Source organism: Morone saxatilis, unplaced genomic scaffold, assembly GCF_004916995.1.
Source record: "Morone saxatilis isolate NCDOM2014 unplaced genomic scaffold, NCSU_SB_2.0 Contig8, whole genome shotgun sequence".
Classification (NCBI taxonomy): domain Eukaryota; kingdom Metazoa; phylum Chordata; class Actinopteri; family Moronidae; genus Morone; species Morone saxatilis.
In genome coordinates, this window is record NW_023340257.1 from 17333061 (window position 1) to 17356637 (window position 23577).

The 23577-nt window shown below is 41.0% G+C and overlaps 1 protein-coding gene across 1 annotated transcript; it reads right to left on the reverse strand.

The window, feature by feature from the left end:
- Window positions 1-11003: 11003 nt before the first annotated feature.
- On the reverse strand, window positions 11004-23506 carry igsf10 (immunoglobulin superfamily, member 10; the record flags this gene model as incomplete). The annotated part of the gene is given in 8 exon segments (XM_035680561.1): window positions 11004-14173; window positions 14256-14622; window positions 16043-16946; window positions 17354-18982; window positions 19112-20974; window positions 21083-21847; window positions 22448-22838; window positions 23376-23506. Coding segments are annotated over 8 exon segments (7601 nt in total), but the record flags the coding sequence as incomplete, so codon positions are not given.
- Window positions 23507-23577: the final 71 nt, after the last annotated feature.

The following is a 23577-nucleotide window of genomic DNA, read 5'->3' on the forward strand; positions in this document are numbered from 1 at the left end:
CAGACATGAAGAAAATCAGATTGGTGTTGGCCAGATAAACACAAAGTTACAAAGTAGTCTTATATGTAGTCTTATCAACAGCAAAAAAGTGATGCTAAAAGGCACACAACCACAGTAACTAGCTAATAAAACATTTCAAGGTCAGCATCATGTTTAACTATTGTTGCACTCAAGTCTTTATGGTGTGCTCCATATTGATACATTGTTTGGATTAAAGTGTTAACCTTCTATAAATATGTGACTCCTTGTCCTTTCGTAATATGACACAAGCTAATGTATTTCCTCTCTTTCCCCTCTATTTTACTTGTGGTGGCCATTGTTGTGTAATGTCCACTGCTTCTGAAAAATACACATTTATGTATGTTTTCTTATGTCTATTCCTGCGCTGTATACATTTAAAGAAACATGGAACATAAATGAAATCAGTTTGATGAAGGTACTGTAATTTGGTTCATGTAAACCTGTTTCATTGTACAGGGGTGTGCTGATTCTAAATATTCAAGAACAGGAAAACTGCCAACAGTCAGGATTATGCAAGGTAAAAATGATTTGCAACATGATGAGTCACTGAACAAATCCTTCTCTTTTCTATTTTCTATTACAGCTTGTTCCTCTGCAGGGTGGGTGAACTGCATCCTATTCCAGCGTCCACTGGGTAAAAAGCAAGAAAACAGTCTTTCATCATGTTACCACACATTTCTGCATTAAGAGAAGTGTGACTGTTACGGATATGCCCAAATAGTGTAATAAGTCTTTAGATACAACATGAACAATTCCTTTAAGAACAAACAGCTTGGAAGCACATTGCAGTTAAACTTTCTGTCCCAAGGTGGAAAAAATATGAAACAGTTTTTTGGCTGGCGCTTCGCTGATATAAAACTTTCCCATTGCTCACAATCTCATTCAGATTTTGAACTCACTGCCTTCCCAGGTCCTGCCCAAATGCACTGAAAGCGTCTGACAGTTTAGAAGTACACCTATTGTTTTAAATGACCCCACTCCCACAAAAAGCATTAGAGGCATATCGCTTTCAGTGTGTTTGGTCCTTAGGACATGATCCATGTTGCGTAATAGACATTTGTCTCTATTTAGGTGGGGTCACCCTCTGACCTCTTTTTCTCAAAGACAGATCATGAGAAACTTCCTCAAATTGTTGTCTGTTGTTTAGCATACGCAGTCTTGTCCAACAACTTAATGACATAAAAACAAAATTGATTTTATCTAGTAGTTTATTTTAGCGTCTGAAGTAAGATTTTGTAATTTACTGAATTATCCTGTTTGTACACACAGAGGGTATTTAGATACCTACCAGCAAAGGTGGTAAACATACACAAATTCTTTGTTAAGTACTTGTGTAAGAAACAAGTAAAAGTGTACTTTTACTCATGTAAAAGTGAAAAAGTACAGGTTCTGACAAGTATAAAAGTAAAAAGTTCTGGTTTGTCTGACATTTGAAATTTCCCCATTGTTGGACTATTAAAGGAATATCTTATCTTATCTATTTCTACTGGCGGTTTCTGTGCAAAGCTAACCGAAGCTTCAAATAGGGTCGAGTCTCCTTCTTGTCTGTTTTGTCTGGTTACGTCTTTAGTACAGTACAGATACCTGAAAAAACTACTCAAGTACAGTAAAGTATTTGTACTTCACACACTTTCCTGGAGTGTGTCAAAGAAATAAACAATTTTATTGTACTGTGACCTCTAAATGTTAAGGCAGAAGACAAATGAACTGTGGGATCAGATATGATAGGAAGACTGTAGTAAATGGAATAACACAAAGTAAAATGTAAAAGCATTTAGTCATTTCATTTATTCATTCATAATGTAAATGTAGAATAATTAGATGATATTTTTTTAAATAGCATCACTTGAATGTAAATAATGTCTTATGTTGCTTTAAATGGCAATAGCTGATTAATTATAAATAAGGCAAAATTATTCTGGTAGCATACTCCAGACTCACTGGTCTCAAAGCAGCACAAAGTACATATCCATAGAACCATTTGCTTTGAATGATGAGACCAATTATCATCAAGTACATCTAACTAACTATTATCCATTCAAATGCACCGTTATCATTACTTTTTGGAACTGAGGGCCAATTTCTGCACATTTTGGTATCTACTTCTGTCTTCATCACATGACTCTGCCCTTCTGCCTTCAGTCTATTGTGCCCCTGTGAAAGTGACTTCCTGTGTCTGGTCCAAGATTGTCATTGTCAGCAGCATTCACTTCCTAAACAATTGCTTATCTAAATGCCTATTTGTGTTGCCTTGTGGTTGAGGTCACATGTATAGTTCAGCCTACATTTGGTCATATATACTGTACGCGAGGTCAGTTTTATGCAGTCACGTTTCCCACAGCTGTGATCTCTGCACATCTGGGTCTGATCAGGACTCGACAGCTTCACATGCTGTTTTTCAGCTTGTCTATCTGTGTGTCTTTCTGGTCACCTTTTCGATTTTTCCGCTTCTTTTCCTTGTTGAATGTCTCGGGTTTTGCCTCAGGTCTGACGTGAGTTGGTCAAATGATGGGCCAATTATGTGTCCAGTGTTTTTTTTGGTAATGAAGCTCTAAAATCCCAGAGTTCTCCAAGGCAAGGTCACTGTGTAATCCTACCTCTTGTGCTGATGTTTTAAATTTACATGAATCACTTACGAAGGCAAAATCAAATAGTGTGTGAATTCACAGATTCAGACACGTTTGCAGAGACGTACAAAGCTGCACTATATTCACACGCGTGGTAATCCTCGTCAGCTTCCTCTCAGACAGACAGGAAGAGTGGAATGAGCAGAGGAAATAAAACAAACGTAACACAAGACTTGACTGACTTTCCATTTAAACCCTTCTTAGCCTCAACAACCCCTGTACACACACACACACTTTTCCCTCCCTTTGTAGGGGCTGCTTTCCTCACCTCCCACATCACCCCTTGACCTTTAAGCCACCACTCATCACTTTCACTTTCTGCCAATCCTGGACCACACTCCTACTTCAACGCAGCTACCAATTACCAGTTACAATAATGGAGCTGGAGAGTGGCTGGAGAAAAACTTAATTTCTTCTCTGCACATGGGGTATTGCCTTTAGCAGCGAGAATAGCCTGCCTTTACTCAGCCTTTGGAGAGTCCTTTATCACAGTGACTATGAGGTTAGGGAATGGAAAGAAACCCTGGTGTTTGAGGGCAAACTTCAAGCTAATAACAGATGCAGAGCTGTAACAGCTGTGGTCTGAAGAGCCTGCTTGATGCATGGGATGAGGCTGAACTGTGACCCTTGACCCTGACAAACAGGCGACGGTTGATCATCTTGTCATCATGACAGGTAGAAAGACGTAAGAAAGGCACTTCTTACCACATCGAGAAAGAGAGAGAAAAACATTCAGGGTGGTCCTTGCTTGTGGTTTGTTTGCGACTGTCTTTTGCCTTTATGTATGCATGTTTATGTGTATACATTTCCTTTGGCATGCTTTCAAATTAGCTTCTACTCACATAGCTGGAATGTGTGGGCCACACTTTGTTTTGACAGTGTAAGGTTTTTTTAGCTACTGCTGCTGCTGCTGTGCTGTTCGGTGTATGTTCCAGGGGGTCTGCCTACCATATGTTACGTTATCCACATTGACAAATATACAGCAGCTCACATGGAAGTAAAGGGGGGAGACTGATGTAACTAAAATATACTGTGAGCTACAGTTTTTCTCACTTTTATTGAGGATGAAACCGCATTTGCTGTCATGCACCATTAGTTTGTAAAGCATCATTCCATGCTGATCATAAAAATGTATTGAAATGGTGTATTTGTCCAACTATAGCTGCTTTTTATTTATTTGTGAGCTTTGTGAGAACTCTACATTGGCAACTGCTGACATTTCTTCATTTCTCATGATCCCCATGTGTCCAGTATGGGTGTGTTGAGTGTCTGCATCAAAACTGCACACACACGTTCACACGAACATTAGTGGGTCCAACTGGCTCCTGGGCTTTAGTTTCTACCGACGAATGATGTAGTTGGTTCCATCCTGAGCTCCAGTTCATTGCTCACATGGACGTTTTCCTAGCAACTGCTTTTGTTTTTGTATTGCTACAAATCACAGCTCATCTCTGGGGTCTGGCATATGCATCAGTGAATGACCTATTAAAAAACTACCTGGCTTACACAACTGATCTTTTCACAAATGCATCCCATTAGACTAACACATGTTTATTTTAATGGTACCTACTATAAATTACCAATGATGGCCATCCAATTCTGAAGCAAGTTTAATACAAGCTTTTATTATTTAGCAAACAAATGAAATTGTACTAATCAGTATCTTTATATCCACAATGGATCAGATAACTATATATAGCTATATATAACTATATATGCTTGCTGCACTGCACCAGGCTGCTGGTTTCAGCTAAAAAGCAAAAATAAATCCACTCCACACTACTGGCCAAGCTCCAAATGTGAGATAGATTAAAATAGCAATTGCTTGCAACATGGTTAAACATTTAACAGGTAAAGAGCAAGTTATTTCCCTCAAGAGTTGGTGGAGACCAAAACAGCTAAAAGAGTGTATATTGGGCTTAAAAATATCAGGTGGACTGAAACGTGACTCCAAATGAATGATAATGTTGCTAATGTTGCTCTGTGTCTGATGGATGTGTAAATAGGCACCATAACAACTTAACAACGCTGTAAAATTCTAATATGTTGTGTTTACAGGCAGACATGTAGGTTCTTGTGTAAGAAATGTGTCATGGTGATAATGTGAATCCTGCCAGTGTGGGACCGACTGACACAGGCTTATTTACTCAGAGGTGAATATTGGTATCGTTACAGGTCGATAAGAAGGCCTAATGTACTATGTATTACTGTATCAGGCATTCAAAAAACAAAAACAAGGTAGAATTGTCAAGGTCATCAACTGTATTGATTTAGGTCATTCTTGTCATTTTGGTCTATAGTTAAAGAGGAGTGGAAAAGATCATGTGAGTTTAAGCTCTTATAAGCTGTTATGTGAACATTTATTGTGTATCATCTGTAGCAAATTTACTTCCAGTCCAAACAGCCTTCAACTATCTTAACACAGCCACCCCTAACAGACCCTCCCCTCATTTTTAACAAATCAACTCAAAGCACCACCACACAGTATTGAGGCAGTAAGACATCAGCAAAGGAGGAACAACTCAGTCTTCAGTGGCAGTGAAACCAAAGTGGGGATGCCTTGTGAGTGCCTCTGGCACCTGTTAGCGGTGGCATTCCTCTTTTAAATTCTCACCCAGAGTGATGATGTTTGTTTGGTAATCCCTCAAGCCACTGCCTGAGAAAGCAGGATGCAGAGCTGTGGCATGAGAATTGCAAAAAAGGACGGACAACAGCTCTCTTTGACAGACTGGCCAGTCTGGGATACCAGGCATATTTGACAGCTCTGTGTGCTCAGCAGAGACCTGTGTGCACACAGAGGGCAGCAGATAGGCCAAGGGACAGGGCGGAAAGTGTCAAACTTCAGCTGTTAACCACAATGGTGGGGAATAATATGCAAAAAGGTCAATATCATGCCCAAACTAGGATAGAAGGTGCTACCGTAGATGGCCTAAATGTAAAACACACTTCTTTCATGTGCAAACAATAATTTCTAAACCCTAACTGAATTCTAAAAATCCCTAAGTTAGACATTTCAAGGTCTAGTCCCAACAGTTTACTTGTCTGCTTTGGATACAGAATATAAACTAATGGTTCTCAAACTTTAGGGCAGGCCCCCTCGTGGGACAAGTTTATGGGATGTGACATAAGTAGGGAAAATAAACAGGACATGAGTTGATGATGCTATCGTTATCGTTATTTATTAGTTGCTTAAAAAATTATAGAGGTGGTGGCGCCTGAACATTTTAGGCCTCTGAAGGGGGTCACAGCAAAAAGCGTTTGAGAACCACTGATATAAACCAATATGTCATACAATGATATGACATAAAACTGCTTTGAGGAATGTGTAGAGCAACATTTGTGATCCAAGTAGCAAACATGACTTCAGTAGCAACTAGTGAACTCAGAGCTATAATGAGGCTCTGTTTTCCTGCGATGTCATTGTGGTATCTGAGGTTGCTAGGTGCTGTAAAGACGTTTGTGTAGAGCAGACAAGCTGCGGCAGGCGGTCTAAATGATGTAATCCAAAATGATTTCACTGCAGCGCTTGGTGTAAAAACTAAACCTGTGAGTCTGTTTAAAAGTCTAACAGAGACACGGTTTATGCCTGGCTGTTATGGAGGATCTTCAAGATTTTCACATTTAAACATTTAACATTTTTTAATTATCTAAGTTATTTAGAATTACAGAACAGATAGAGTACGATGATTAGAGCTGTTGATGCCATCTAATGGTTGCCTGTGAGAATAACACATACAGGGTACATAGTTGCATGATTTGGCAGTGTCTATAATCTTAATAGTATTATCTCATTAGATTTTTCTTAGTGTTCTACAAAATAAAAGCTTTGTCTTGACGTTTTCTTATTGAGTAACCTGTGATTTAAGTTTATCTGTGAATATACAGTTAATATATTTTCATTTTCAGCATGACAGATAATGAGATTGACAATCAGAGCTTGCATATGTATATCAGTTAAGGAAAATACCTTTTTTTACAAGAATTTCTGTCTGGAGAGCATGCATGTATGTCTTACGGAAAAGGCTTTTATAGAGCTGTCCAAAGCTAAGACTTATGCTCCTGTCTCGTTTTTTATTTATAGGTGTTTAGTGTTTCCTCAGCTGTGTTACAGCTCCTCCAGATTGCATCTAAATTACACATTGGCTTTACTACAGGGTGGTAAATTAGACTTTCTTTCCAGAAGCACAGAGGAAATGCTGACCGTGGATGTGTCTGAGTGAAGGAATGTAATTTGTGAACACATGACTCTCTTTCACAACAGCCCTCCAACTTTGGCTTTGTCTTTCTTATGCTGGAAACAATGAGGTTTCAAAAGAATATGGGAAACAAGTCCAACAGGAGAAATACAGAAACAGAGTCTCAGAATGGAGAATAAAATTGTTCCGTCGCGCAATGAAATTAAACTGGCCAAAGCTAATGTTGGGGATGTTACAACTACACAGCCACAAATTTGCATCACAATGATTACAAGGTTAGAAAAAGGAGAATATGCACTATTCCAAGTATACCAATGTCAGTAATGCCAAATACCCTGGTGAAGTTCTGGCCCTTAGAAGTTCTTTTTACCCTTTACTTCAAACTGACACCCCACCACACTTACCTTTATTAATTCATCACTGAACTTGAAATGGTTCCTGGAAAAGCTAAAGCTGTCAGACAGAAAACATCAACCTCCGCTGTAAAGTAGCAGTGCCACATTGTTGATGCAGCCTAATTGGGTGAGCTGGCTTGTTTAAAAGCTTTCCCCCTTTTGGGACTCAATAATTTAGAAGGGCTTTGATGTTTTTAGTTTGGTGTTTGTGTGGCTGGAGTGAGGAAGGTTAGGTATACAGCAGTCCACCTGGTTACTCTCCGGGGACCCAAAGGACCACATCTGCACCCAATCAGATTGGAGAACCCCCTACTGACGTTCTTCCTCTGCCCTTAGGACAGCGACTGAAGGATATGGTCCCATTAAAAAGTTTAGCCCATACCTCATAATATACATAAAATCTCTCTTTTTAATTGTATTGATTAGGCCTCTCTTGCACTTAATGGGTGCAGTATAGTTACTGAAAGCTTTGTACAGTTTGTTGCTAAAGTCAGTTGATTTATGGTTGCACCATTGCCCTTGTACCTTATACCTGGCTTATACTGCTTAAAGGCTCACTCTGAACACTTACAGACAATACATAAAGTCCACCTGCAAATCATCTGTGTTTGAAATGCAACCATGGGAGCAAGATGACAACTGATACCTGCATACTTTCCTTTCCCCTACTAATAGCCAACATATAAGCTTGCGGTAAAACTGGGAATTTATCAAAAATAGTCCTGAGTCCTTTCCTGAGAAGCAATGGTCCGAGAAACCTGGAACCACCATCACAGCATGACAGATCCCACCTGGCAGAGAAGTGCAAAGATGAATCTGTCTTACTTGTGGCTGAAAGGTGGATGTGTGGATTCTACAATGCTGGTGTGAAATTCCAGCATCACCACAGGTATAGAAAGAGACGCTGATCTACTGTATGAGCAAGCGTTTGTGTGTGCATCTGCAGGGCTGTGTGTAATGGAAAGACCCCCTTTAGTATTTTGAAAAGATTTTCCCCCACCTATAAGCTTGGATTGCAGCAGAAAAAAGAAGCAAGCAATCCACTTTACTCGTTGCCAAGTTTGCAGCATCAAAGAAATAAAAGACTTTCTGAGCTAACAGAGAAGTTCTGTCTCAGACTGCTGTTGGTCAGCTCCCAGCAGTCCTCTCCTGAGATCCTCAGTTTCCATGTTCATGCTGCTAGCATTCAAGTTTAGGTATGGAATTCATACCACACACCAACAATGTTTCTCACCCTTGCCTGGTCTCCCTCATCTACCATCTGTAGACTTCATCCTTCCTTTCCTCTAGTTCTCACTCAGCTCTATGTTTCAGTTTTTTTTACTCTTTGTTATTACTCATTTCAGGTTTACCTGACACAGATACAGTATATGATAATGTATATTGTACATTCAGTTTCATTAGAAACACAGTAAGTGAAGTAGAAAACTGGGTTCTCCTCCTCAGGGTTCTCGTGCATCTTCCAGCAAGTTGAATCAGGTGCTTCTCAGATTGAGAACAGCAAACTTGCAGAGAACAAATGAGGACTTAAGCACACAGATTAATGCACACTGCACAGCCTTCAATTTACAAACATACTAACATTTAGACACTAGTCTTCAGAGTCAAAATGGTTATATGAGGCTGTATTGCCTCATGTCTTTGTTGATGAAGACACCGTTGTGTTGAAACGTTAGTCTGTTTGCAAAATGAAATGTTTAGATTGTTTACAACAAAGGAAGTGGGCATGATTATGTGAACAGCAATTTCTTCCTTAAAACTGCAAAAAATTATTTGTTTGTGACTTGGAGCCAACACTGACATACTATCACCTTATATGATTGATATTACAAACGTGTTAGCAAACAGTTGTCGATTTACCCGTCTAGTTGTTTTTTGCCAGGCCGGTATATTATAGCTTATTGCAGATAGATCAGTATTGGTGTATGTCAGCCGGTTATTAACAAGAACTTTCAGTTATGAAATGCGAAACTAGGTGTCAACTGTGTCCATCAGAGAGCAAAAAAAATTAAATTTTTTAAATTCTTTAATTAAACAATCTCAGTGATAAGTATAAGGATTGTTTGCAAAACTGTGTGTTTATTAAACAAAATTATTTTCTGCCGATGTATGGTTATCAGATTTTTCTGACTCCTGTCAATATCAGTATTTGTATAGAGTCTATAATAGTGTGTATAAGGTGTGTAAGATAAAAACCCTGGAGCGCTAGATCTGGCCTCCCACTGGTTCCTGGAGCGGAGATGGACAGATGATAGAAAAACCGAGAATACTAAAGTAGGAATCACTGCTTGAACAAAACATCTGCTGTTAAATGTTTCCTTGCAGTCTGCGAACAGTGTTGAGGTAAAGACTGTCTTGGTGGTCTAAGCAGTAAGGTGGTAGCAAGTTGGAGGTGCAATCCGAATAAAAAAGATCAATGACCTGCTTCCAGGAAATATAATTTAACTTGTGTGTATTGTGAGTCCCTCGGAGAAGGTGTACTGCAGGGTAATGAAGTCATTTGACTCAGTGCAGATTTGTTCTGTTTTACCACAATCTTCGAGGTGGCCAAGAAGTGGCCATACTTTTACCTTTCCTCATCTAATGTAAAAACAGGTTTTGTTTATTCATCTCGTGAAATAATGGTGGTATTGCAACTCTTCATGTTAATATGTCTCCCTTCACCAGCTGTCACCAGAAACTGGGTTCAGAAGTACAGAATACTTGACCTTGTAAAGGTGAAATTCACACAGGCACAAAAAAACACACACTGCCCCCTTTCAGTAGCTTCTTATAAAACCATATTTCAAATGGTACGTGTTAGACTTCAGCCCTTTTCCTTTAAACACCCAAGAGGAAAGGAGCAAATGGGAAAATCACATGTTTAAAATCCTCATAAATATCCAAGTCAGTGGAAGGTAAACGCCACCATTCTCCAAACATTAACCACACAACCAGAACTGAACAAATAAACTCTTCACCCTCCACGGAGGGCACATGGTGTGAATGATCAAGTGTCTTTCACATTTAAGAGCCACACATAAAAAATATGCGCTGGTTTTTAAAGACATCACTTAACCAGTTTAATTTGTGTTTGATTGTCGCCTAGTTCACATGTGCAAGCAGTTTTCTCTCAAATCATGGTGCAAGTATGCATTCCAAAGTTTATGGAAGACAATTCCCTCTTTCCTCATATCTGCCTGGGTCACACTGCTCTAAGACTGGCTCTAAACTTTGGAAAACTTGGAAAAAGAATTTGTTTTTTTCTGAGATCTCAAAAGTTGATTTATTGGAACATGCACACACTTAAGGACAAACCACTGACCTCTTTTGAGGGTCCATTAAAATGCAGCTGTTAGGAATTGGAAGCCACTGTAAATTAATTATGTCCTGTTTAACTCCTGTTTAACTGGTGTGTTTAAAGCTGTCCTAATGCTCCAGCACCAAAAAAAAAAGAGTCTGGTATGTCTTTATCAAAAATGTTTTATGATATGGCCAATAGCTACGTACAAAGAACAGAATACTGAGAATTTAGAAAAAAAAGTCCCTCCCACTGTCACATGTACTGTAATGAATTTAAACATGTAACTTTAACATTTACTTATAAATTCCTATTATGGGACACAGAAATAATTCCTTAATTTTAATATGTTTTTGTTTTCTCTAAACTTTCTTGATGAGTGTAAAAACACATACAAGCCAGAGCATTGTGAGGCCTTGCAAAAAAATAAAGTTTTGGCCTATTTTAAATGTGCATCATTAGAGGTAATTTACTTTTGGTGCAATTTGCTGAGAAATTGTTTCCAGTTGTTGCCCCTAAGGCATGGGGTATTTGTCTTAATGAATACATTCAAATATGACTTGTAACTGTTTCTTTAGAAACAAAAAACTAAAAGTAAAACTGCAGACAGTAGCCAAAGAAGTACAAAGCAAACGTCACCATTATTCATTTGAGTTTCTGTGTTGCATGTAATATATTTATAACAGGAATATTACATCAGATCAATTACATACAGACTCAGATTTTAAAAACATATGACTTTCTTCCCATTTTCTCAACATCCTCCATTACCTTTCAGTTTAATCTGCAGGAGGGCAGTAAAATCAGCACACAATCACAAACAAAAATCAAAGGCTCCCCTGTGGGTCTTGCTCATTGACGAGCTGGGTGAAGAACTATTTTCACAGCTGGAAAGTTAAAACTGTGTGTGTCTGGAAGATTTCTACTGCAGCCACAGCCCTAACCTCCTCCTATAGGGTGTGGTACAACTGGATAATCCTAATGACCTTAATTGCAACAGCATTATAATAGCTGTCTAGTACTAACAGCCAATTCTGTGTACCAGTAACAGTGATATACTGTATTTCATATATATAACACGTCTCATTTAAAATATTTTTGTGTATCAAAAAGTAAAATAAAAACATTAAAAAGACATGAACCTTCTTATTTCATTTGTTCTTCCATACTTTGATAAAGTAGATACTACAAATAGATATACATATACTGCATTATTACAGATTAGCATAATGTATAACATTACTGTAAATTCTTGTGTATAACACAATAGACTGATCTGTTTTTTTGTATTTTTTGACCAATGAACTGCACTGCGAAATAGACATAAAAGAATCTGCTTTAAACTGTCAAATGTCTATATCAAAATATAAAAAGTATAATAAAGAAATCTGATGTAATTCTGGTATGAGAGCACTGTGCTGTCCATGCAGATATGTATCCAGTGTAAAACAAGCTTCATATATTGATATTTGAATAAACCTATTTTCTTTTACTGTGAAATTTTATTCTACTACATACTGTGCCTGCTGTCTTTTTCATTTGCTGTTAAAGGACAAAGCAACATGTCATGACAGCAATAACTTCTGGCCAATGTCTAAAGAGAATTAAAACCCTCCTGGGAGCCTTTTTTTCTTTCAATGTTTTACACCAATTTTTCCTCCTCTCTGTATAGTATGCCTGTATGTGCTGTAATAGTATCCCTATGTGCGGCCAGCAGTGCCTGGTCGGAGATATCACTCTTAGTTTGACTCTAGGCGCTGGCCCTTTTGCTCCCATGAGAACCACCCCAAATGAGAACCACCTATGATTTTCCAGACCCCCAGTTTCAAAGTTACAATAACAACTTTCTAGCTCCAGGCTGGGTTTTCCTTTTTAAAAAAACACAATTTTCCAGTTTAAAAAGTCTGTTTCCTTTCTCTTCTTGTGCTCTGTTTATTTTTTTTAATCCACATTTGTCACATTTTTAATAATATTCCACAAGCTGTGATCCTCACAAGTCCACATGAGAAAACATGTACTGTACCTCACAGACATAAGTGACTGTGTGTCTGATAATGTTTACATTTGGATATGCCACTCTCCTCACTCAGTCTCGTCTTTTTCTCACAGCACATGTACATATGTGATCTTTGAGTCTGTACCCAGGTGGTTCTTGGCCAGGCACTTGTATGTGCCAGAGTCTGCGGCTGTGGGCCTCTGTATGATAAGTGTGCCCTGAGGGTGGAGCAGTTCACTACCCATAGGCCGGCCCTGTTCTGCTGCTGACAGAATTGAGTGATCAGGCAGCTCCCAGGTGATGTCTGGCTTGGGGATCCCAATGGCAGCACAGTTGAGGTGGATAGGTGTCCCGGTCACTGCCTTCACATTGGGAGGTGGACCTGCTGTGATGCGTGGAGGGTAGGCAATGATGACAACAGGAACAGTGAGCACAGCCTCCCCAGCATCGTTACGAGCTCTGCAGATGTAGTTTCCCCGGTCGTGTAGAGTGGTGTCCTGAATAACCAAAGTACCGTTCTCTAGTAACTGGTAACGCCCAAGGACTTGAGGCCTAGTAAGAGTGTGGCCACCAGGAATGGTCCAGTAGATTCTGGGTCTGGGACTGCCATCAGATAGACAATGAAGGAAGAGAGGGTCTCCAGATACACTGCGTATGACGCCCCTAGGCCTAGTCAGGATGTAAGGCTTCTGCCCAACGTCCAGAATGATTAGCTTCTCTATGTAGCCCATAAAATTCCTGGCACCACAGCGGTACTTCCCAGAATCCTCTTTGTGAGTGTTGTAGATAATAAAAGTCCCATCATTGCCTAGGTGGTGGCGAGAGCCACGGTCTGGTTCACCAGTAAACCGTGTTCCATTAGGCAAAGTCCAAGTGATCTCTGGAATCGGGTGTCCATCAGCAGAGCAGTTCAGAACTACGGTTTTCCCAATCCGAGACACAATACGTTCGTTGAAGGGGTTCTTGAAGATGGGCCTCCGGAGCATACTGGTCACCTCCAGCTGCACCACCATTACTGCCTCTCCTCCATCATTCCTTGCCATGCAAATGAACTCTGCTGTGTCAGTTGGCCGCACATTACGAATCTCTAATGTCCCATTATGGTGGACATTAATCCTGCTGCCAAAGTATGGTGCAGTCAAAAAGATGTTATCGGGCATAATCCAAGTGATACTAGGAGTGGGATCGCCCTCAGCTTTACAGTCTATTAATTTCCTAGAGAATTTAGCAGCTACATCTTTGACTACTGTCCTGTTCTGCTGGTAGCCATTGATCACTGGTGGATTTCCATCGATATCAAGCTTGTAGACTTTTCTATTTTCTCCAGCAGGGTTGCGAGCCATGCAAACATAATCCCCAGTATCAATAACCTTCACATCCCTGATATCCAGAGAGCCATTGACATGCATTAGGTAGCGTTCATTAGATGCTGCAATTACATCATGGGTAGGCAGCATCCACAGGATCTTGGGTTTGGGTTCCCCAAGTGCTTCACAGTCAAAGCGGATGTTCCCACCAGGCTTCACCCTGACATAGGTCTGGCTGGTTGGACGTATCCTGGGGGCAGCAGTCACCACGCTGATATGAACATGCATCTCATCCTTGCCCATCTGGTTTTCAGCATAGCATGTGTAGTCCCCTTCCTCTGAAATACCAACCTGAAGAGGCAGGACACAGTGATGTAAATCTTTTGAAAAGGCTATGATGTTTAAAGGAAGAAAATGACATGCCATTGCATACCTGGTTTAGGTAGAGAGTTCCATTGTCAAAAAGTGTATAGCGCCGTGCCCGTCCGCCTCGACTGCTGGCGTCAGACTGAAGAGCGCTGTTGACCACTGTACCGTCTGGTAGACCCCAGGAGATCTCTGGTTTCGGTACTCCTGAGGCTTTACAGTCGACCTTTAAGTCATTGCCGTAAGGGACCTGCTTCTTTCCATAGAGCTTAGGCTCTATCTTGGCTGGCTTCATTGACACACTGACCCTCATGAGTTGGAGATCATCACCTATTTTACTTCGTGCCACACAGAGATAGTCTCCAGCATCCTTATCACTTACAGTGTTAACAATGAGAGTACCATTATCCAGGACCACAATTCTGCTGCCCATCCTGAAAATAGGACAGAAAATTAGAGAGAATTAGTATTTGACAGAATAAGAACAGAATAAAGGTTGATCAAATACAAGTGAGCAGCATTTACTATGGTGCAGGACAAGGACAAATGACATGCTGACATTGTATGAGTTATTGTACTGTTAAAAAACTGGTATTTACAGAATTCAAAAACTACAAAAACCTCATTTACTAAAATTACATTGAGAACCATTCTACAAAAACTGTGTCCTCTGCTTTCACACACCACAGTCATGTCCATAAGAACAGAAAATATTTTTTTTATCACTGCAATAAAATAAAGGGACATGAAAAGAAACCCCACAAAAGAACACAAATGAGAACATTGTGGTCGCAAAGAAAATATTCTCATTGTTAAAAATTAACAATGACAGCAGAAAACTGAATTAACTGCCAAAAAAACCAAAACAAACAAATAAATTTACTAGGGAGGTTGAAGATTTTATGAACTGACCAGTAAACAGAGTCAAGGCCTTGGCAATGAACTGGAAAACACTAGCATTGCATTGTTCTGTTTTTTGAAAATAACAAGCAGTTTTTTCTCTGATGCTGCATGCATAGAGGGAGAACATACAAATTGTATACAGACACAGCATATACTGTATATGTATATACTGCCAATATTCCTAAGGTATTCTCCTGTTTCTCTATTGGTGATCGAAATGTGACCTGTTCCTGTTTACTTTTTTAACAAATATTAGTTTTTTTAAGAAAACAGAGAATATGCAAAGTTTTTGGAGACAGTACTGATGCTGACTGTATAATGACTTTGAAAAACTATAATATATCTATTTTTTTTGTATTTGTTTTTTACTATTCTGCTTGATCAACCAAAAAATGCGGTGTCATGGAAATATTATTTTCATATTTGAAAGTGGTGAAACAATAAAATTAATAAGTGCCTTTTTTCATTGAGGTTTTAATCATGTATGGATTAAATGTTTTCATTCTGATTAGCATTAACTCTTATTCCTAATTCCAACATGTATGGAACGAGTAACCATCACATCCCAAACGGTCAATGCAGCAGACCAAAAATGAGGAAATGTGGAAACCTTAGACTTGTTTAAACGAAAACAGAAATATTTCACATACACTGGTCCCTTAAGATATCACTTTTTTAAGCTTGAATCTGTGCTAAAGAGCTCAGCTGTTTTTCCAAGTGTGCCTGTTTCCAATTCAAAGTCAGATTAGCAAATCCCTAGACTTTAGGTGCTTAGTGCATGAATGGAGACGTTTACTAAAACCTGAAGTGAAGAATTACACTCCTCTGCAACCACTAAAGTGTTCTGTTCAGAAATGTTTTATCCATTTTATCCAAAATGTTTTTTCATTCATTTGTAAATATTACCATCTATTTTTCTGTGCGTCACTGCCTCTGATGAGGGCATTTTACCTGTGCCATTGGTCCACCACAGCTTTAGAGGGCAGCCTCCACATGACCCTGGGTTTAGGGTCTCCTGTAGCTGAACAGTTTAGTCTCAGCTGATCCCCGAAGAACAACACTGTCCTGCGCTGGGATGTCTCCACTATTTTAGGTGCAGACTCTTGGCTCTCAACTGTCAGCGTCACCACCCTTCTCTCGGAGCCAGTAGAGCTGGTAGCAATACATTCATATTTCCCGCTGTCTGCTGGAGTCACATCCTTAATGTGGAGTGTTCCATTCACAAACACGGATATCCTTATGTTACTGTTAGGTCTGTTAGATCGTACCACTGATCCATCGTGGAGGACCCAGTGAATAGTAGGCTGAGGGCTACCTTGACCAGTGCAGGGCAGCCACAAGTTTTGAGTTACACCAGCTTTTAACTGCTGCCGTTTCTCCTCCATGATGCCTGGGGGAGCTGCAACCACCTGCAGTCGGACTGTAGCAGTATCAGCGCCAGCTGGATTACTGGCGATGCATTTGTAATGACCTCTGTCATAAACAGACACCTGCTCAATGACCAGAGTCCCCTCAGCAGATACTGATGCCCTTCCCTTCTCTGTGTTTTGACCCCTCACCTGGGTTCGGTTGGCCAGGATCCAGGATATCACGGGCATGGGCCGACCCTCTGCTTTACATTTCATCTCCACAGTGTTTCCGACATGAGACTTTACCTCACGGATTTTTGGCTCTAGGATGCGTGAGGGGTAGGCCACCACAGAGAGCGTGACAAGAAGTTTATCTGATCCATGATCATTCTCAGCTAGACAGAGGTACTGGCCACGGTCCTTAATGTTGGCATTCTGGATCAACAGCGTGCCATTGCTCAGCAACTCAAATTTGTCCATCGTCCCTGTAATGATAACAGTGCTTCCTGATGGAGAGAGAAAGAGAATTTCTTTTTAGAAACGTTCAACCCCAAAAAACACCCAAAATGTACAAGCTCACACAAAGACTGATAAAAACAACTGAAAAAAACATCAACTGTAGTGTTACTACTTCTTAAAACTCACTTCCTCTGCTGTCACTTTCACTTTATAACATTTTTTATTGTTTTTTGTACATTTTAGTGTTTTTCTAATTGTTTTGGTTTATGTTGTAGTATTTCTAAACACCTTTGTCAACTTGTCAATGTGAAAAATATTAGTTTTCTCACTTCATTTGAAAACATTTGACAATTTTTTCATGACTTTTATTAACTTTTATGAAATGCTTTCACCCAACACTTGAACATTTTCTAGATGTTTTGTTTTTCTTAATAACAATTAACTGTTTCTGTACCTGTGCTTGAGGAGAAGCGCCTCCAGGTTATAGTTGGCTGAGGGTTTCCAACAGCCTCACATGGCAGGAAAGCATCTGAGTTGGATAACACAGTGAAACTGGCTGCATTGCCCCCAACTATCTTAGGTTTGCTTGTCATGACCTTTGTAGTGGGTTCAAAGCCAGCGATGTTGGAACTAGTAGCTTCATTGCCAGTGACATGATTATAAACACTAGAGATGGCATTGTGTGTGCCTATGTTGTTGTATGGGCCAGGGGTATTGGAGTACCCTTGCTCAGCTGTAAGGATGGTCATTGTGTCAAACGTGAGGCCTTTATCTGTGCTGTCTCTGGCACCACCGCTCTGCACAGTAGGTCTGATTCTCCTTAACGGTGGCCTATGAGTGGCGCCACCATTGTTCCTCTGCATTGGCGGCCTGATGTTGCTGTGGATTCTGGTCCGAGCTGTTGTGTAAGGCCCTTTTGTGGTAGTTGGTAAGAATGTGGTGGTGGGGGTAAATGTGGTTGTGGGGATCGAAGCTCTTTTGGTCGGTAAAATGCTAGATGTGCTCCAGTCAAATTCCTCATATAAGTCAGTCTCCTCCTTTGATGTTTGGTCAGTTGAAACAGCTATAACAATTCTGTCCTCTTTCCTAGATGGTATGTACAGGGGCTTGTAGAGTGAAACAGTCTGTTGGGGTAGTGTGGTTGTCTCCATTGTGGTTTCCATAGTTGTCACCTCTGTAGTTAAAGCCTCAGTTGTGGTAGTAGGACGTAATTTAGTGATTGGAGGTTTTTTAAAGGGTCTTCTCCCCCTAAAGGGCCTCCTTCTCCGCCCTTGTCGTCCTCTTGTCCCACCAGGTCTCTGTCTGATTACAAACAAATTATCAGGTAGTCCCCCGGACCCAGATGATAAGGATTCATCAGGATTTTTGACTGAAGGTGGTTTGACAGTAGGTGGGGAAGGTAGAGTCTGTGATTCTGGTGGTGTTTCAGCAGTGGTGGAGGACCTGGAGTAATATGATGAACTGGTTGTACTTATATCGAGAAAGCTGGGTCCCAGTGTTGTGAACTCAAAATCTGCAGAGGAAAAATCTCCATAGTCATCATCAAATGAGCCCTCTTTGGTCCCTGTGTGTCTGGATGGGGACAGAGTCTCAGGTTCAGCCAGTGAGTTTGCAGTGGTGGTAGGCGTTGCAGCAGGGGTTGTGGTTAGGGCCACTGTTGTAGTTTCTGCTGTAGTTGTAGTAGTTGTGGTTTTTGGGGTGATAAGTGGCCTCCTTAGCCTGGCCAGTATCTTTTCCCTCTCTCTGCTTCCAAACAGCCTGTTCCATGGAATTTTTCCACGAATAACTTTAGAAGCAGTTGTAGTAAAAGCAGTCATGGTGGAGATTGACGGTTCTTTATTTGTGGTCAAAAGAGGATCAATTGTAGGGTCTGACTCAGAGGCATCAGCAGAGGTTATGTATCCACTGGAAACTTCTGGCCTTGACTCTGTATGGGTAAAAGGGGCATTTGAAGTAATATAATAGTTTGTGGTAGAAGCTGTAGTTTTTTGTGTAGAGGGAGGTCTCTCCGGTCTGGCTGTTGGTTTGACCACCTGCAGATCAGTGGTTGCTGTCTTCTTTTTGTCTTCATCACAGTCACAATCTGAGAGAAAAAATATAGAAGAAAAGGAAACACAGATAAACGGGTCAGACATCTGAAGAGTGCACACAGAACAATCAAGAAAAAACATTTAATAATAGCTTTGTTTGCTTATAAAACAAGGTTGCTTACCTGTGGTCAGTTCAATTTTATACGGCACTGTGGCATTCCCTTCCTTCTTCACTGAGGGCTGTTTAAGTTTATTGATGAAGGACTGTATGTCAGTGATCCTGTTAGGTTTAATGATCCTCCTGCGGCCTGGGAAGGTCCTCCTGCGGCCCCCTCCTCTGCTGTTCTTGTGTGGGATGATATGGATGTGTTGCCGGGAGATGATGGTGGATCCTGCAGGCAGGCGTGGGGATTTGATTGTTTGGGTAGTGTGGAAGGTTATCTCATCTTGTTGTCTTTCTGTGGTGGTGACGGCTGTGAATGTCGTCTGGCTTTCTGGGTTGGTGGATGTGTGAACAATTAGCTCCATTGGGCCTGGGCCATCCCTCATTGGAGTGACATTGGGGTCTGCGGTAAATGAGAGCGCCGCCCAAGTGGATGTTTCTGGCTCTTCAGGCTTGTCTCCTGAGAACTGGAGCTGAGTTTCTTGCGACGTGTCCGTTACAGTAAGTTGGAGGGTGACTGGACGCCCGTTTGTGTGTGGCTCGTTACTTTTTTCCATGGCATAAAATTCAGTTGTCTCATCAAAAGTGGAAAGATCTGTGTTGTATGGTGTAACTGTATCACTTTGGCTTTCGCGCCTTCCTGTTGGATTGTTTGTGAATGTGGATTTGATTGGTGTAGAATCTGACTGCATGTAAAATTCTGCTGTTGGTGTGTTAGTGTTTTCTGTCACTTGACTTAAATCAATGTAGTTGCTGACTGTTGTTTCCATACCAACAATTTGCTGTGACTCTGTTGTTACTAGATTACTACGGTGGTCTGTCTGTGTGGTTGTTTCAGGCTGCCTCTTTTCTTGCTCAAACATTCTCCCCTTCTGTGGATTATCTGTTGTTGGTGTGACTATCCTTGGCACAATGATGAGATGATGTTCATTAGGATCCTCACCAGAGCCAATTTCACCATCACCAGAAAAAGGTGTGTTTGAACCAGCATATTTGCCCTTCTCTTTATTTGTGCCCGTCTTTATTCTTGATCCATCTTGAGCCTTTTTCATAAATTCAGCAAATTTCTGTGGGTCCACTTTCCGGGAAGCTTTATCAAAAACCCTGCTACTCCAGATGCGTCTGTTGCTGACTGGCCCCCTCCTTCGCTGTCCCAGTCTACCTCGAGCACCTCCTCTACCCTGTGATCTGATTCTGGGGTATGGGCGATCTGAGGTAATGGTCCTGGATTCCTGACTAGTTCTGTCAGAGGGACTGGAGGAGGGGATCTCACTGAGGGTGACTGTGGAGGACAAGTCTAACTTGTTTTCCATCTCTGATCCCTCACTGTCCAGAATTGTTACTGTCTCAGACCTTTCTTCAGTCACAGTCACCTGAGACACAAGCAGATCAACTCCCAGCTGATTAGAAACCAAACACCTATAAAATCCTCTGTCCCTCGCTGTGAGACCCTGAACCAGCAAGGTTCCATTCTCATACACTTTCCTGTTCCCATGAGACTTGTCCAGTACTAAGTGATCAGGGAGTATCCACTGGACCGAGGCCTCAGGACTCCCAGAGGAGCTGCAGTCAAAAAACAGATTTTCACCCAGTGGCCTTGAGAGCTGGACACCGTTGACCTCAGCCTCTTCCACATCAGGGGACAGAACTGTCACTCGAAAAACGAGGATATCTGCATCCAGGTAGTTTGTGGCAATGCACCGGTAGAGGCCTGTGTCGGAGGCATCTGCAGCCCGCACTGTGAGCTTCCCTTCAGCAGTGATTATGATCCTCCTGTCCTCACTGGAGTAAGGAGCTCTGACCTTACTTCCATCTGGTAAAATCCACTCCAACAAAGGCTTTGGCTCACCCCGGATTTGACAGTTCAATTGTGTCACACCACCTATGTTAAAAAATAAAACACACACACATCAGTTAAGGGTTAGGTAGATGTAGACTGAAGTGAAGGTCATATAAGCTTGTTTGTTAAGAATGATTCTCTAACTCCTACCTGTAAGTACAGTGTGCTCAGTCTTGGTTTGATTATCTCGCTTGATCATGGTCCAGGAATAGCGGTCTCTCTTAGGTGATGTGTTTTCCACACGTAGGTTGACCACAGACTGGTACTTAATGTGTAGAGTAGAGAAAGTGGTAGAAGTGCGGTCAAGCTGGAAGCTCACTTCTCCCTGCATCAACCATGCAGGGGAGGCTTTAATCTCAGCCTCAACGTATGTGTGAACTTCCTCTCCCTCCTTTGTTTTCATCTCACTGTACCTGTACACCATTTCTGGGCTTCTGGCAAGCATCAAGCCTCTCTCCAGTCGCAAGGGAGAGTCACTGTAGGTGGCTAAGATCTGCCACAGCTGCTGTATGTGTTCATGGTCAATGTTACACACTAAATATGTAGTAATGCCAGTGGTGAGTAAGGTGACATTGTTTTGCCCGTCCTCCTCCAAGGTTTGTGTCAGGTTCTCGAAAGCAGAGGGCCTCTGGACAGTGCAGGACAGACTGGCGTCATTGTGAAACTGGTTAGTCAGGTTCATTTGTATAGAGCCTAATGGGGCGATGAAGTCCTTGGGGGAAACTGGGGTAAAGTCCCCTTCATCCACGCTGATGTTTTTCTGCTTTAGATGGGGTTGGATCCAGGGTTTGGTACAAGCGAAGGCATCGCTGGGGAGAAGGGATAGAGATCTGTTGTGGTAAGGGGCAGGATTTTCACAAACAGGACACAGCTGGCCTCTCGGATATCTCCTGTCTCGCTTGCATTTCAGCACACCTGGAAACATTTAAACCAAATGGTTTAGCATTTAGTTGGTTGCATGTAAGAAAAGAACATTTACAGTTTCCACATTATGATCAATAAAACTTGTGAACCAGGAAAGATCATCATCACCATACAGAATTGTAATTTATGAGTTGACATTACATTAGCCAAGTCATGAATAAAAGGTATAATTTTTGTTCTTCTGTGTCTTTTGTGTTCTCTGTAGCCCTCAGGACGAGAAGATTTGATCTCTGCCTCCAATTGAAGATTTATGTTTCCCTTGGATATGCCTTTGTTGCTTTGGATACAATTCCATGCACTATTAATTTGTAGGAGAAAAAACACACTTTAAAAGTCTGAGTAGAATAACCTATTAAAGTACTAATGCAGTTAGCAACTTTACCAGATGTGTCTTATTAAAGCTGCTAGCAAATCGGAGCACACACCGGTTTAGATTAGGTTTTTTTTTTAATTTGTGCAAGGGAAAATATTTATATTAAGAAATACTTCTTCCTTAAGAAAAACTGAGTTATCTTCCCTTGTAAACATGTTACAACCTCACACCTCTGTAAATGCTTTCAGACTCTTTCAAAGCAAACACATACTCCTCACCTGTGTTCCTCTGTGCCCACGCTGAGAACCACTTCATGCGGCAATCACATGTCCATGGGTTGCCATGGAGAAAGACATTCTCTAAGTGGCTGCAGCCTGAGAAAATATCTGCGGGCAGAGTGGTGAGGAGGTTGTCTGACAGGTGGATGTTTCTTACAGAGGACACCTTGAACACCTGGCTGTGTCTCAGTGTGATGAATGTGTCTGGGTGGAGCTGCTGGAGGTGGTTACCCTCCAGATGGACCAACTGTAAGTTGTTTAGACCGTAGAAAGCCTCTGGGCTAATGAACTCAATGTGGTTGTGGTCCATGTGGAGTCTTAGCAGACTGTTGAGGCCTTTGAACGTCTGTTTGTTGATTTCCTTTACCTTATTAAAGGACATCTTCAGGACCTGTGAGAACACGAATGAGAAGTTGGGGATGTTTGTCCAAAGAATGTTGATTTGAGACTATTATGTTAACACAGAACAGCACTTTATTGAGAGACACCATGAAATGACAAAAACAGCAGTATCATTTCAAAATAATTGATTTAGTCTGGAAAGCAGTCAGTTTTTGGAGAGCCAGCTGATATGAATAAATAAAAGTGGAATATAATGCAATCCACTATAAAAGCCCCACAACAATGCTCTTTCTGTGTGGCTTGTGGTTTTTGTGAGAGGAGTTGAAGCAGCTCTAACTTCTAAGTCTGTAGTTTGTGGTGCTGATGGTACTAGACTGCGTAACTGTTGTTGATATGTTTACCACCTGTTATATATCATCTGCAATAATCCCTCTTTTTATGTAGGGATTACATTACAACATTGCACATTCTTGACATATGTGTCATTGTATTTAACTAAACCATAGGATGCTGACAGGATGTTTGTACTCCAATATTACAAGACAGGTCTGTAATCTGTTCACAAGAGACAAACACATGATTTTACCTGTAAGGACTTGAGGTCTTGGAAAGCTCTGTCATCAATACTGTGGATGGTGTTGCTATGCAGCATCAGCAGCTCTAAGTTCTCAAGTCCTGAAAGATCATTTTCTCTCAAGACAGTTATGCTGTTGTACCTAAAATCAGAGAAATTAAAAAGAGACTTCTTTAGCTCAAATGTACCACATACTATTTGATGGAGCGAAGTT